At 42.5% G+C, this 13287-nt stretch overlaps 1 protein-coding gene across 1 annotated transcript in view; it reads left to right on the top strand.

Moving 5' to 3' along the window:
- ARHGEF4 (Rho guanine nucleotide exchange factor 4) overlaps nucleotides 1-13287 on the top strand; it is a 206186-nt gene that overhangs the window by 72946 nt on the left and 119953 nt on the right. Inside the window, exon 3 of the mRNA XM_039380134.1 lies at nucleotides 6670-11091. Coding sequence (XP_039236068.1) covers nucleotides 7501-11091 — 3591 coding nt within the window. The 5' untranslated portion in view covers nucleotides 6670-7500. The remainder of the gene's footprint in view (nucleotides 1-6669; nucleotides 11092-13287) is intronic.

The raw sequence follows: 13287 nt of genomic DNA, 5'->3' as shown, positions 1-13287 counted from the left end.
TGTGCTGTTTCTCTGCTCTTGCAGCCCTGTACTGATCAAGTGTCACGAGACAACTCCATGGTGGAGGCCCAGCTGACCTCTGGGGCAGGTTAATCGGGGCTGTGTTGTTGGAACACTGAGCAGAAGCAGAGCACTCAGGCTGGCAGGAGGGGGAGACGAACTGAGGTTCTGGCAGTTAGGATGCTGTTGTGATGTTCAGATATTTCACTGATTCTGTGTGTTGTTTTGCCTTTGGTTCCAAACCCTTCTCCCTCCTGCCTTCGCCCGGCACTACCACTGGAGGGATGGTAGCTGCCAGAGCCTTGTGCAATTGCTCACCTAGTCCTGCTGATCTGGGAGCTGTTTAACCATTTAAAGGCTTTCTAGTGAAGGCACTAAATATTAATAGAGCAGGACACATATGAGTGGATGGCTGTGGGTTGTTTCCTCATGCCAGTAATCATTAGTGTAGGGCAAGTTCTCACAAATCAACACAACTTGATTTGAGATATTTTTCAGCAAAAAGTAACTGCACCATCTGGGAACAATGAAAAATCCATCTTCTGTGGAAAAGGGAGATATGTTGTTTTAATGCCTTTATATATGAATGGTTCTGTACATAAAAATGTTACCACTTAAGGATGGAGAGCCCTGCAAACAGTGCTGTTGCTGTGTATAGATGATTAACAAAACATCTGTGTCACCAAACGGCAGGAGGACTTCATACCAAAATTGCTTTTGGATGTATGTACATATCTGCACAGACTGAAGTAAGAACCTCCTGGGGAAGTTCTGCTTCTCTCATCCATCTGTGACTTTTGTTTCCTCTTGTGCAGTTAAGATGCAAACGTTTGTGTCCTGCAGAAAAAGACTGAATATGTTTTGCGAGTTTTGCAAGTCATAATTCAGTGGCTATAGAGCACTCTCCTCACTACCTGCAGAGAGTCTCTGTCTTTCAGAGTGCCTGTGGAATGCCATTTGTGCACAGAGCAGAATCACTGTGAGGGTTCAGTGCTGACAACAGCATCACTGCTCAGCAGTCCTCAGCAAAGCACAGCGCTGCATCTGCTCTTCTTCATGCTGCTGTGCTCTTTATAAGCATCTGAAGCACCTATAATATCCACTGAAATGACTGACAATTCAGAAAACATGTTTTTCTGCTGACTGAGAAACTGAAGTTCTGTTTGAAGTTAATGTCTTTAAATCTACTTCTTCCTCATTAAGTGTAATAAGGTTTATTTTTACTAGTCAGTAGTAAATAAAGGCAATTAACAAAAGGGTTGGGGTATCTGGGTTTGATCAGGGAGATAATTTGAGGCCTTGGGGATCTTATGTGGCTACTTTTCATTATGTTTTCATTCTAGTTTCTAATGTGAATCTCTGCTGGGTCATTTTTCCAGCTGCAGTCCATCAGTGCAGAGGGATTCTGGGTGGGTTGTAGCTACTGCTCTGCACCCTGCACTGTCACCTCCTATCTAAAGTCCTGTCCCACTGGGAGCTTTTTTTAGGGGTTGGTTGTGCCACCAGTCATTTAAGAGCTTTCACAAGCTTGTGCTTCTGTGTTATGAGAACCCTGAAAAACACAACTCTGGGCGTCACAAAGGGCTCTCCCAAAGAATTCTGTGTTTTCCCTTCTGAGAATAAACCTTAACATGCAAATTCATTTGCCACACAAAGTTCCCTTGACCAGGCCTATGTCTCTTTATTGCATGTATAATCCAACCCCTGACTGGCATCTAATTTGCTTTAAGGATTTCAGGCTTTGCATTTATTTAAGCATGGAAAAGTGTAGGTAAGTTGAGACCATTAATTGTGAGTCTATATCTTTTCCACAAAAGTGTTTGAAGGGCTTTTTCTTTATAGCTCTGTGGTGATTGAGGTAGTGTGACTGGTTCCCTGGGATGGCAGCTGTGCTCCATCGTTGCCATGAGCCACTTCTGAACCCTGTGACAGAAGTTTTTGTGAAGAGGAACACTTTTTGTGCTGTGTTTGCTTTAAATCCAAGAACATAACTTAGTTTGTGAAAAGCCATTTCCGTGGCAGTTCTTCTGGAAAGGCTTGGCGGTCTTAGATCTTTCCAGGCATTTCCAACCTGGCAACCATCCAAGTTTCTAGAAGTGACATTACCTTGGGCAACCTCTGCCAGCCCAATTGGAGAGACCAAAGCCTGGAGGCCAGATTCCTCTCTCTCTCTCCAAGGCTGTACCAAAGAGGTACAGAGGTACAGAGGTGTATCAAAGGCACAAAAGGATAAACTGGGTATTTTGAATACTGTTTCTGTCCTGTGACTGAACACACCTTTGGTTTTTCCTCTGTACCCTCAACTCAGGATATCCATAATGACAATAATGACAGTTCCACAACCAGTATTTTTCAAAGCTATTTAGGCCACCTAAGACCCTACTTGGTTGTAGAAGAAAGCTCAGCTTTTCACAGCTCTCATTACACTGAGGATGGATGAGTTTCATGCTACCATGTTAGATTACCTCAAATATTTTCCATTTAGCTATCATGAGAATTTCAGAATTTCATACCCAGTCACTCTCTGTGAGAAAGCAATGAGGAGCTTTAGAGACTCAGCAATTCCACTCAGCTTAATTTTAAAATATATAGGACAGAAATTAAACCAATACAAGTAACCCTAGATGACACTACAAATGGAGCCTGAAGCAGCCCTTTTAACAGCCTATATTGCCAGTGAAAGGGCCAGTTTTACCCACTAGCTTCATCTATCTTTCTCTCTCCCCACTCTTTTTAACTGGCTATATTAGTGTTGCCCTTCTCAAAGACAGTGATGGAGAGAGAGCATGTAGATAACCCCACCAGGAGTACTGAAGTACTGAAGTATGCACAGCCAAATCCTGAGTGTCCTGAGCTGCCCTGTACCTGCATCAGCAGGAGTGCAGAGCACGCAGCACTCTGCAGGATGAGACCCTTTGTAAGTGATGCCTGCCCTGGGAACTGCACATTTCCTTTACCTCATGAGCAGGGCTGAGGCCCACTGAGCAGAGAGGATGGCTGGCTTGTTCTCACCTGTGTTCATGGGAACTGCATTTTAGTCTCATCACACTGCAAATCAAAGATACTGCGCTGTGCCTTTCGGTCAGACAAGGTATGAAGGGAGAGTCATGAAATGTATACTGATAACAACTCAAGATTTTGATTTTATCAACACCACCTATGGAGAAAACAGTTGTCTGAATCCTTTGAAATATCAACTGAAAATGCTTTCATGTTGTCTTGAGTTCGGGAAAAACTGTTCTGTGATGTTCCTTGAGCTGGAAATGAGGTAATAACTAAAGTCAGGCACAAGTTAGTGGGAAAGCAAGTTAGGCTTGCTTAGGGAACTTGCATTCAAAGTAAAAGCAAAGATCATATAAATGGTCAGATTCTTTTTTGTGGTTGTGAGATTTAAGGATAAAATCCTTAATTGAAAGACTAGTTGAAGTAAAACAATTGTCTGTTTAACATATCCTGCTAGTTGTTAGGCAGAGAAAATTAGGGAGATACAATACAAAACTTACAATTGGCACAATATAATACTGTGTGAGAAAATTATTCAAATACCAAATCTGATTTAGAGAAAAAATGATACATGACTTCTCTGCCAAATTAGAAGTGTTCACAAGACAGGAGCGCTGAGCCCGTGGGAGCAGATGTCACATATGAGAGTAACTTGGATGGAAGGCGTCTTATGTTATGGAGATAGAGATCTCCACACAACAAAGTTATAAGTCTCATTTTTCTGGTGACTTTAGGTTGTGATAATACATGGCTGCATGCAATGATAACAGGACAGATCAGTAATTTCAGCTTCATCCTATTTTCTTGGCGCATTTCAGAGTTGGTGAAAGAGATGCAAGAGAAAAGCAGGCAGGGGCAGCTTTACTGTTATTTTTCTATTGTCTGTGAAGTGCAAAAGCCTTACTTTGGTAGTTGTTCTCATATTTATTTCAAGCCCTTTCTTCCAACTGTTTATCTGCTCTGAGATTGAGGAGATGTATAGTCACACAACTCTGTCCACGGATACCGAGGGTTTTCTCAAGAACTCTTCCCAGGAAAAAGCTGTCATTTGTCTTTTGAAATTCTCAGTGTAATCTTATGGAAATTAAAGGCATGGGAACTGTTGTCTAATCAGAAGCCTAGTTGAGAATCACTGCCACATATCTGCTCAGTTCCTGAGCCTGTGATTGTCTGTGTTGGGATCACAGGGCTGCATCAGAGCCCATTGTAAACTTTCCCTTTATACTCTGAGGGAGTCCTTAACCCCCCAGTAAAACATCATGAGAAGTAGTTGCAGAAACCCTAACAAAACACACACTACAAGTTGGGAGAAAATAAAACCACATATGACAGAGCACATGGTCAGAGCAAAGGCCTGGCCTCCTGGAGATGCTGAGAAGTCAAAGACCCGTGGAAGAAGGTACAAATGGCACCATCTGCACGTTGTTTGCCCTGTTAGGGTTTCTTGCCTGGTCACCACGGGAAGTTTAGTGAGCTCATGAATGTCAGGTTTACTAGAGGTCAGCTCTAGGCCTCCCCTGTCTGTTAGGCAGAGGACTTTGCTAAACATGGTGGGGACTGAAGCTTCCACATCCTCTCCCTCCTCAAGGGAACTCCATCCCAGGGCACAGCTGGCAGAGGTGGCCCCAGGCTGATCCTGGCAGTGACTCTTCCCTTCAGCAGCACTGGGGCACATATTCAGTCTTGGGCCTGGTCCAGGAGTGCTGGTTGACACTAATTGGTGCCCTTCATACCTAGAAGCTGTTTCCTCATTCCCCACAAGTTATGGAGGCAATTGTGGGGCCTATGCTTCTGCTTTAAATGCAAAATTTTGTGTAATACCCATTAAAAACAAATAATGAATTTGGGAGGGCTCACAGTATGAATATTTTGACATAGCTATGTTTGGAACGATAGATGGGCTGTAAGGGATTTCTGCCCCAATTTTTTTTGTAATTTAATTCATAATCATCCTTGAGGACAGTCAGTCATCTTCATTACTTTGTTCCTCCTTGCCTGAACAGTTTTTATCTCAGTTTATGGCCATCTGTAAGTCTGTGCTCAGAACAGTTGCGGAGGCAGTGCTGTCACTGTGAGCAGCTGCTGCTGCAGTCCCTGCTGTGAGAGCCAACGCTCACGTTCTGTGCTGTGCTGTCACCATGTGAAATGCTGCTCTGTGCTGGTCATTTCTGTCCTGGTGATAGTGGGATTTCACATTATTAAAGGAACTCAATTACATGTGTCACTGATTGCACACAGTAATGGACATATTGCTCTGCTGGTTATGTGACTCATGTGCCACTATAGTGCAATTTGGTCAGGTTTATGGTGTGAAAGTGATTTTTGGACTTGGTTTAAAGCACTAAATTCTCCCCCTTCCCTCCTCCATTCAGTTTGTATTTTCCTTCTTCTGTCAAGAGAAAATACCAGTCTTCTTATTGAGATCCCATTTGGAAATAACTCTTGTGCCTTCCCTTTTCCAATTTACCCCCTATGTTTTGGTGCCTAGAATCAGAAACTCTGTGACATACCTTTTGATGTGATTTGGAATTTGGCTTCCCACATGAGGACTCACATTTCCTCTGTGACAAAGCACCCTGATGTGCAAGTCAGGCTGAAGGATCTTGTGTTCTAGTTTGATGGCTGCCATTCACTTGTGGTGGTTTTTGGTTTGTTTGTTATTTAGAAAAGTCTTTCATTGTTTATTATCTCAGTTTTCAGATCTTAAAATGTGCCAGTGATTCTTGTGAGGAATGTTACCAAAACCTGGTTAAAGAAGCATCCAGAATTAGGGTTAAAGGCTGCCATTTATACTTACGTTGCATCTCATTCTAGATATTAATGGACTGAAGCTGGAATCAGCTAAATATCTTTGTGGGTACATTTGTAGAACTTCTGACAATAGCGGAATGTGAGGCTGACAGACAACAAGTACTATTTTTACCTCCTGAAAGCCTGCTGTGATTTCATTATCTGCTTCAATCCTAAGAAACATCCAGACAACTTTCTGATGGTTGAAGAAAAGAAGACTGAGGGTCTCCCAGGGTAACTGTCTGGGACAAAGACATTTCCTAATATTGACAGTTTGATCTTTCTGCTCTGAGCCACTGATTCAAATGTGTATGATAACTCATACATGTATTGCTCCTGGTATAAACCTTCTGGAAAATGAGATCTAAGGCTTCTTTCACCTCTGGGTCAGGCTTTGGTATGGGTAATATCTGGTTACTCAGGTGCAGTTTCTGCATATTTTTGTGCCAGATTTCTCTAATGCAGACACTAACAATTACTTCTCAGGTTTTCCACATAAACCTCCTCCTCGGATTTGAAGATGGGTTCATTAGAGTTTTTAGATCTACTGTCAAGGGATGATTTTCATTTGATGTATTTGATTGTGAAATGTGTTTTGGTAATGGGCTATGAAAGATATGGCCAAAAGTAAAATTTTGGCTTCTGTATAATTGCATAGGAAATAAAAAAGATTATTTAAGAAAGGAAAAGAAAAGTAAGAAATAGAAAGACCAAGACCTCAGGACCATCAATAAGTAAAACATCAAGTATAACTTTCAAAGACATCAGTGTGTATTAAATTAATTTTGTTCCGAAGTCCCTTTTCTAATAATAATTCATGTTGCCCTGCTGCTATGGGAAATCATTGCTAAAGCATTCCTTTCTGTTTATTCACAGACCCCACAGCCAGTTGAAAACTACATCAGTGAAGGAGAGTTTGAGGACGATCTGAGTACTTCTACCCCAAGCACAACAGAGCTGGAGGTACGTGGATCCAGCCAAGAAACAGATGAAGATTATTTTGAGACCGTGTCACATCAGAGTGGATCTTTGTCAGATGTAAAAACTGAGCCTTACGAGAGTGCATCAGATACAGAATCTCTTTCTAGTGACATAGCTGGGAACACTTGCTTGGATTCAAACTGCCTGTTCACTGAAAAAAAACCCCTGGGCTGTAATTTTCCCAAAGAAAGGGCAGAAACAACCTTCCATGGACTGAAGTGCTCCAGGCAGCCAGAATTCACCCGGCACATACAGTTTGGATTGTCCTACAAAATAAAAGCAGCACCAAGCAAGACTGAATTTTGTGTACAGTCAGCAAGGGCAGAAGGTGAAGAACTGGGTGATGAAGAACAAACATTCTTTAGTGATATTTCTATCACAGAGAGTAAATTCCATGAAGAGGGCGTTGTATCACAGGCAAAGAGAAGTTCTGTGGCAGCATTGCAAAATAAAGCAGAGTTAGAAAGCTTTAAAGTGCAATCCTGTACCAACCCAGTACCTACAGAAGATGATGTTACAAGACAGAGGGAACATCCTGCATTATTAAGCATTGATTGTTTCAAAGCAAACTCAGAAAATTGTTTGATTTTTCCTGAGGTACAGCAATTTTCCTTCCAGTCAGATGCAGTGTCTAGCTGTAGTTTGCCTAATCTTCATTTTGAAACGAATGGACCTAACTCTAAAAGTTACACTGAGACACCTGACTATAAGTGTGAGTTAGATTCTATGTCCAGTATAAAATGCAGCAGGAGGAATTCAGCTGACAGTGAGGAAACTACAGGCAAAAGGATAAAACATGGACGTACAGAGACTATGTTGACATCAGATTCACTCTTTTACCAGACTTGCTTCAAACCAAAATCTCGACCACCACACACAAGGTCAGAGATTACAGAAAGTAAAACATGGCACAGTGTACCTGAAAACATCAGTGTTCAAAGCCAGACAGAATATGTGGGGAGCTGCATTCACCTTACAAACAAATTCAGATGGTCATGTTCCAGAATACATCTTCAAGGGTTGGATTTTGAATGCTCTTGGAAAAACTTAGGAAGGGTACCTGTAAGCCCTGAGCCGGCAATAAAAATAGAGGGCCAGTTTGGCATGAAAAGATCTCTTCTTGATACTGACACGAACTCAAAGGAGTGTCAGGTTTCTCAACCAGCAGGCTCTCCCCAGTGCATTGATTATTATTTGCACTCTAAATCAGAGACATGTGGCCTGAACCCAGAGCCAGTCGGTACCTGTGCTGACAGCTTAACACAGGGTGATGCTTGTGAGTGCAGCCCCAACCAAAGGCAGACTTCCTCTGCCCTGGACTGTGAGCCAGTGACCATAAACGCTGAAGAACTCATAAAAAGTGATGAGTACAAAGCTGAAAGAGCTCTGGAAGCAGGCAGATTCCCCTGTGATACTGATGTTGAATTGGGCACTGGTGGCACTGAGAACCTTGCAGCTTCTCATGTAAGTTTTCCTGCTGTTGTGGAAAACAGAGATTGGGATTATTCTGTAAACTGTGTTTCCAATAGTGGAACAGACCAAAAATGTTTGAAGGAGAATGGCCTTGAATCAGAACTGTCAGGTATGACGATTGTGGCAGGAGAGAGATGGGCAGATCATTCTTCTAATCTTGACTTTGGTTGGAAATTCCTGGAAACCACAGTACAATCAGGTGGCAGTGACGCTGGGACAGAGCACGAAGAGCCACTGAAGCAAAATACAAGTTGCAAAACTGGTACCTTAAGGAGCGACTCTGAGCTAGTAACAAATGAACATCCTACTCATAAAGGAAAGGATGAAGACAGTGACAGCGCCTTTGCTGTTGAAAGGACTCCCAGATCAAATTATATAAGCCAGAGCAGGGATCTAATGATGGGTCCAGAGTTAAAGCCTGCACTAATTATAGTCTCTGTAGAGCAGAAAGGATTACAGTCCAAGACAGTGAATGATGACCTTCCTACTGAAGTGGTAACCAAGAGATTGAGAAATGTTGTGAGGAGGGATTTGATATCTCTTTGTACTGTGAACAAAGTTCATGATGAGCCAGAGAGAGTTCTTGGTGAAAACTGTATCCGTAAAGAACAAATTCTGGCCACCCATCCCATTCCTGGCAGTGTAGAGGTACCCCCTGATAGGGATACAGCTGAAGTAGAACCAGAAGTTTCAGAAGAGAAAAGAGAAAAAAACGATGCAGTTTCATCCTTAGGGTTCACCTGTGGTAATCTCACAGTAACAAGTGAGGAAGTGGAATTCAGGAGTGTTACTGTACCACTGAGCAATGATACACTTAGTGCAGAAAGTCAGACGGGTCCCTGTGAAGAAGTGCTCATAAAATCACACAGTACAGGTGGTGTGAAGGTCTCTGAGGAAGAGCCCTGCAGAACACAGACTGCTTTTGAATTAGAACAGTTCAGAAAGTCAGGCTCCAGAAAGCCTGGAACAAGAGATGACCAAGTGTCTAAGGAAGAGGAATTCAAAGCACATCAAGGCAGAGAGGAAGGCTTATATATAATTAGTGCAGTTACACTGGAAACGAGCAGCAGTGTAAGCAGTTTGTGTCCGGGAGATGGTGCTGATGACCTTCAAGGGCCCAGCATTGTCTCTGAACAAGCAGTAGGCAGGCAAGGAAATGAAGGCTGTAATGGCTCAAAGGAAGAAATAGGTATTTGTGAAGGACCTTCTCCTAGGGAAGGAAGGCAGGGCTCTGCTGCAGAAGACACTGCTAACCCCAGCAAAGACAGTGCACTCAGTCTAGATGTGTCTGATGTCTTTGATGAGTCTGTGAACAGGGAGATCCATAACACTTGCATGCTGGGCCTGGATAATATAAGTACCTGCAGCACTAACAGCGAGGAAATGGATGACAACTTATCCCACATCCTGGGAAGTAACAGCAGTCTCTATAAAGCGGTGCAGAAGCCAACAAAGAATGAGAATAGTGGGAAAGCTTCCAGGTTTTTAGTATTCTCAAAAATGACATCTTTCAGGAAAACTAAGCCTGCCACAGCAGAAAATCAGGGAAGTAGCAGTTTCTTTGGCAGCAAGGCAAAGATAGAAGAGCTGGAAGCTGGGAAAGATGATGAAGACACTGCAAGTCTACTGTCTTTGAAAAGCTGTCCATCTGGTTTAGTCTTCCACAGGAAGGAAAGTTACACCTCAGAGTACTCTGATGATGATGATTTATTCTATGAGAGACCCCCAGGATTATTCAACAGATTGAGCCTGAGGAAGGCGTCTGGCTCTGGTCGGATACTGATGGAAGACACAGATTTGAATTCAACTTCTCCCTGTTTGGGACCTGTCAAATATGCAGATCGACATGTTTCAGGTTCATCTGAAAACAATGATGGTGAACCTGTGGAGCACTCTGGGATTAGAAAATCATTCCCTGAAAGTGAATACAAAAGGAACAAAACCCCTGAGGGCAAGAAGTTCAAGACAAGGTTGGCCTTGGCACACAAATCCCTCTCAAGCTTATTTGAGTCGAGATCTACAGAAAAGGAAAACACTGAGCAAAGTTCGAGAGTATCACTGAAAAATGAAAAGGAGAAAGCCAAACTTCGCCAGAGCACCTGGAAAGCTTTTCTAAAAAGCAAGGAGGCAGATGGACTAAAAAGGCCTGTCTTAGCAAGTTTATCACCGACACAGGAGGGTCTGAGTGCAAGTGGTGGCCACGTGATGAGAACACCAGTAGAACGACAGGGTAGTTCCAATGGACACACGTTTTTTAAAACAGAAGCAGATAGTGGCTCCAACTGTTTTGACAACTCTGTGGAACCTGTTGATGTCTCTTCACCTGCAGGTATGTGGAGAAGACGAGTACAGTCCCATGACTTGGGCATTAAATACTCACAGAGTTCCGACTGTGATGAGCAGCAGGAGGTTCTCAGCAACAGTTTAAATACTTCCCTAGAGGAATACTGGATGAAATCTCCATTTAGCCCCACTGACTTGCAGTTGGCATTTAGTCAGTCAAGTCCATCATGTCCCCACCACTCAAATTCCGATGGTAAAGACATGCCTTGTAGGCCCATGAGTCCTAAACCGCAGAGTCCACGATCCACTTCTCACCAGAGGACCTTCCGTTATCCTGGAAGAGTATGTGCCACTTCGATGATTTCTCTTGGGAACAGCCCTGGGGTTGAAAGCAATTTGGAGGCTCCTGAGAGACCAAAGACATTGAAACCCAGAGGTAGTCTCTTACTTTCTGTGCACTCATTGGACGCCGAATACCAGAGGGATGACAGTGGCATAAGCAGTCAATCCCAGATCAGCTTAAATACAGCTTCTTCCATTAGTGATATGCTCCAAGATGAGGTGAGTTGTTGTCTGGGAATGATCAGAGGGTGGTGTGGTTTGCAGTCTTTTGCTTTAATATGGCTTAGGAATTCCAGTGAAACTCCTTAATGGCTCAATGAACACATTGGTTAGATGGGCACATTAATATTCCTCTTGGTCTGAGACAGGTAGCACTACTCATCCTTTCTGTTTCTGTCCAAGACTATATGAATTGATGCACTCTTTAGGGGAGGATTTGCCACAAAAATCTAAAATGGAGTAATCACAGCAGCTCTAATGCATAACGTAGACAGAATATACAGACACCACACTGTGTGGTTAGAGGGGATAACCTCTTAAGGCAGTATTGAGCCTTGTAACTAATATATAGTGAATAAGTTTCTCAACATGAAAGGTAACATAGAAATCAATTCCCATTGCTAGCAGTCAGTTTTTAAGAAATAAAATAGTTTTCTTTCTTTAGACAATGAGTAGCTGTCTTTCAAAGTACCATAAGTCTTTTGCAGTCACCCTAACTACCCTTTGGTTGCTGCTAGAATTCCTTTTCTGCCTTTTCTACAGCAAACAGAAAAAACCCCTCATGGAGTCAGGGTCTCCTTTTCACATTGCATTGTGTTCTAATCCAGGTAACACATGAAATCCTTGGCATAGGCTGGATCTCGCAGAACAGATTGTATCTTCAGTAGGGATCTCTTGATTGGCTGGAGCCTTCAAAAGCAGACACTTCCTCTGTCGGTAGCTTTTTAATCTCAGAGAGGATTTCCCATGTTGTAAAGTGGCTGGGAGCTTAGGAATCTCTTTCAGTGGCTAAGCACAACCCCCAGAGTGACTGAAACTGAGCTGTCATTGAGGTCCCAGGACATGCCTTGATCATGCTACTTTTGCTACTTTTTCAGTTTCGTTGCTGATGAGTTTTGTCATTAAGAAATGGGAGAATAATTTTGTTGAGCAGATTGTCACAAGTGGCGCTTGAGAGACGGTATGAGCTTCTGCATACCCTGAGCAGACAATTTCCAGAGTGTTCACTAATCTAGAACTGCTGAGGGCTGCTTGTGTTCTACTCAGATGAGCCCTCACACAGCTTTTGCTGCTGTTGCCTTTTGTCTCTCACATCCCAGTGTACACAAAAGTTTTGATACCCTCCAAAATGATCTTAGCCTACCCTTTCTCCCTACTTTTTTTGTAGAAGCTCCCTATTTTTTGTGTAGACACAAACAAACAAATGGTTGGTAGGAGCATACACGACTAATGGCACCACCAGATAGACCAAACCATGGCTTTGCCTAATCAAGTCTTGAAAACCTCCACTGCTGATGATTTCAATACCTTTCTGGGAAACATGTTCCTGGAGAATTTTTTGTTCCTAGTGCCCAACCAGAACTTTCCAAGCTACAGTTTCTGGCCACTGCCTTGTGTCATTGTCTAGCATTACTGAGAGGAGTTTGATCCCTCATCCCTGTAAATATAAAGTTGTTGGTGACTGCCCTTATATTGCCTCCAGTACCCTCTTATGAGCTTAAATAAACCCAGTTGCCTCAACCTCTCTGCACATATTCCCAGTGAAAGTGTTTTGGTTGACTGGCTTGGGGTTTTTAGCTGATCCAAAGAAGTGTATGGGTGGCAGCTGGAGAAGTGAGGGCTGTAGTACCAGAATTGCTGGTGGAAAATGGGGAAGAGAATTTACTTTATTCCCCTCTGTGCTCAGCTTTACTTGAAAATCTTTTGTTTTTGTGGGCATCAACTTAACCTACAAACCTAATAGAGGACACAACATTCCAGACAAGACACTGCAGTGTTACACCAGCCTAGAAAAAAGCAAGAGACTTGGACTATACATGCTGTCAACAGATGAAGCCTCTCAGAGGGTGAATAAAATCACTGACCTGTAAATAATAGCTCAAAAGTACATCTAGAAAAGAGTGGAAAGATGTGGCATGTGTAAAGCCTTGAATAGGCAAGCCCACATCCTATAATGTAACCATTAGAAGCAAATAAATAATTACTTAAATTGATTGCTAGATTAAATTATTCAAAGAAAACCATAAAAAATTTAAATGGTATCTAAGCCATATAAAAACAGTTTAATTTTCCTGATTCTTCTGGAGGCTGCAAAATATGATATCTGAAATTGGGCAAATGTAACTGGAGCCTGAAAATTAATGCAAATGTCCCAGCTTTTAAAACATAACATCTAATATAGTAAAGCAGATAGGG

The sequence above is a fragment of the Pipra filicauda genome, unplaced genomic scaffold (assembly GCF_003945595.2).
Source record: "Pipra filicauda isolate LSUMZ 115617 unplaced genomic scaffold, ASM394559v2 scaffold186_size1760508_pilon, whole genome shotgun sequence".
NCBI lineage: Eukaryota > Metazoa > Chordata > Aves > Passeriformes > Pipridae > Pipra > Pipra filicauda.
Note: the sequence above shows the minus strand (reverse complement) of the source record. Positions and strands in the feature narration are given on the sequence as shown.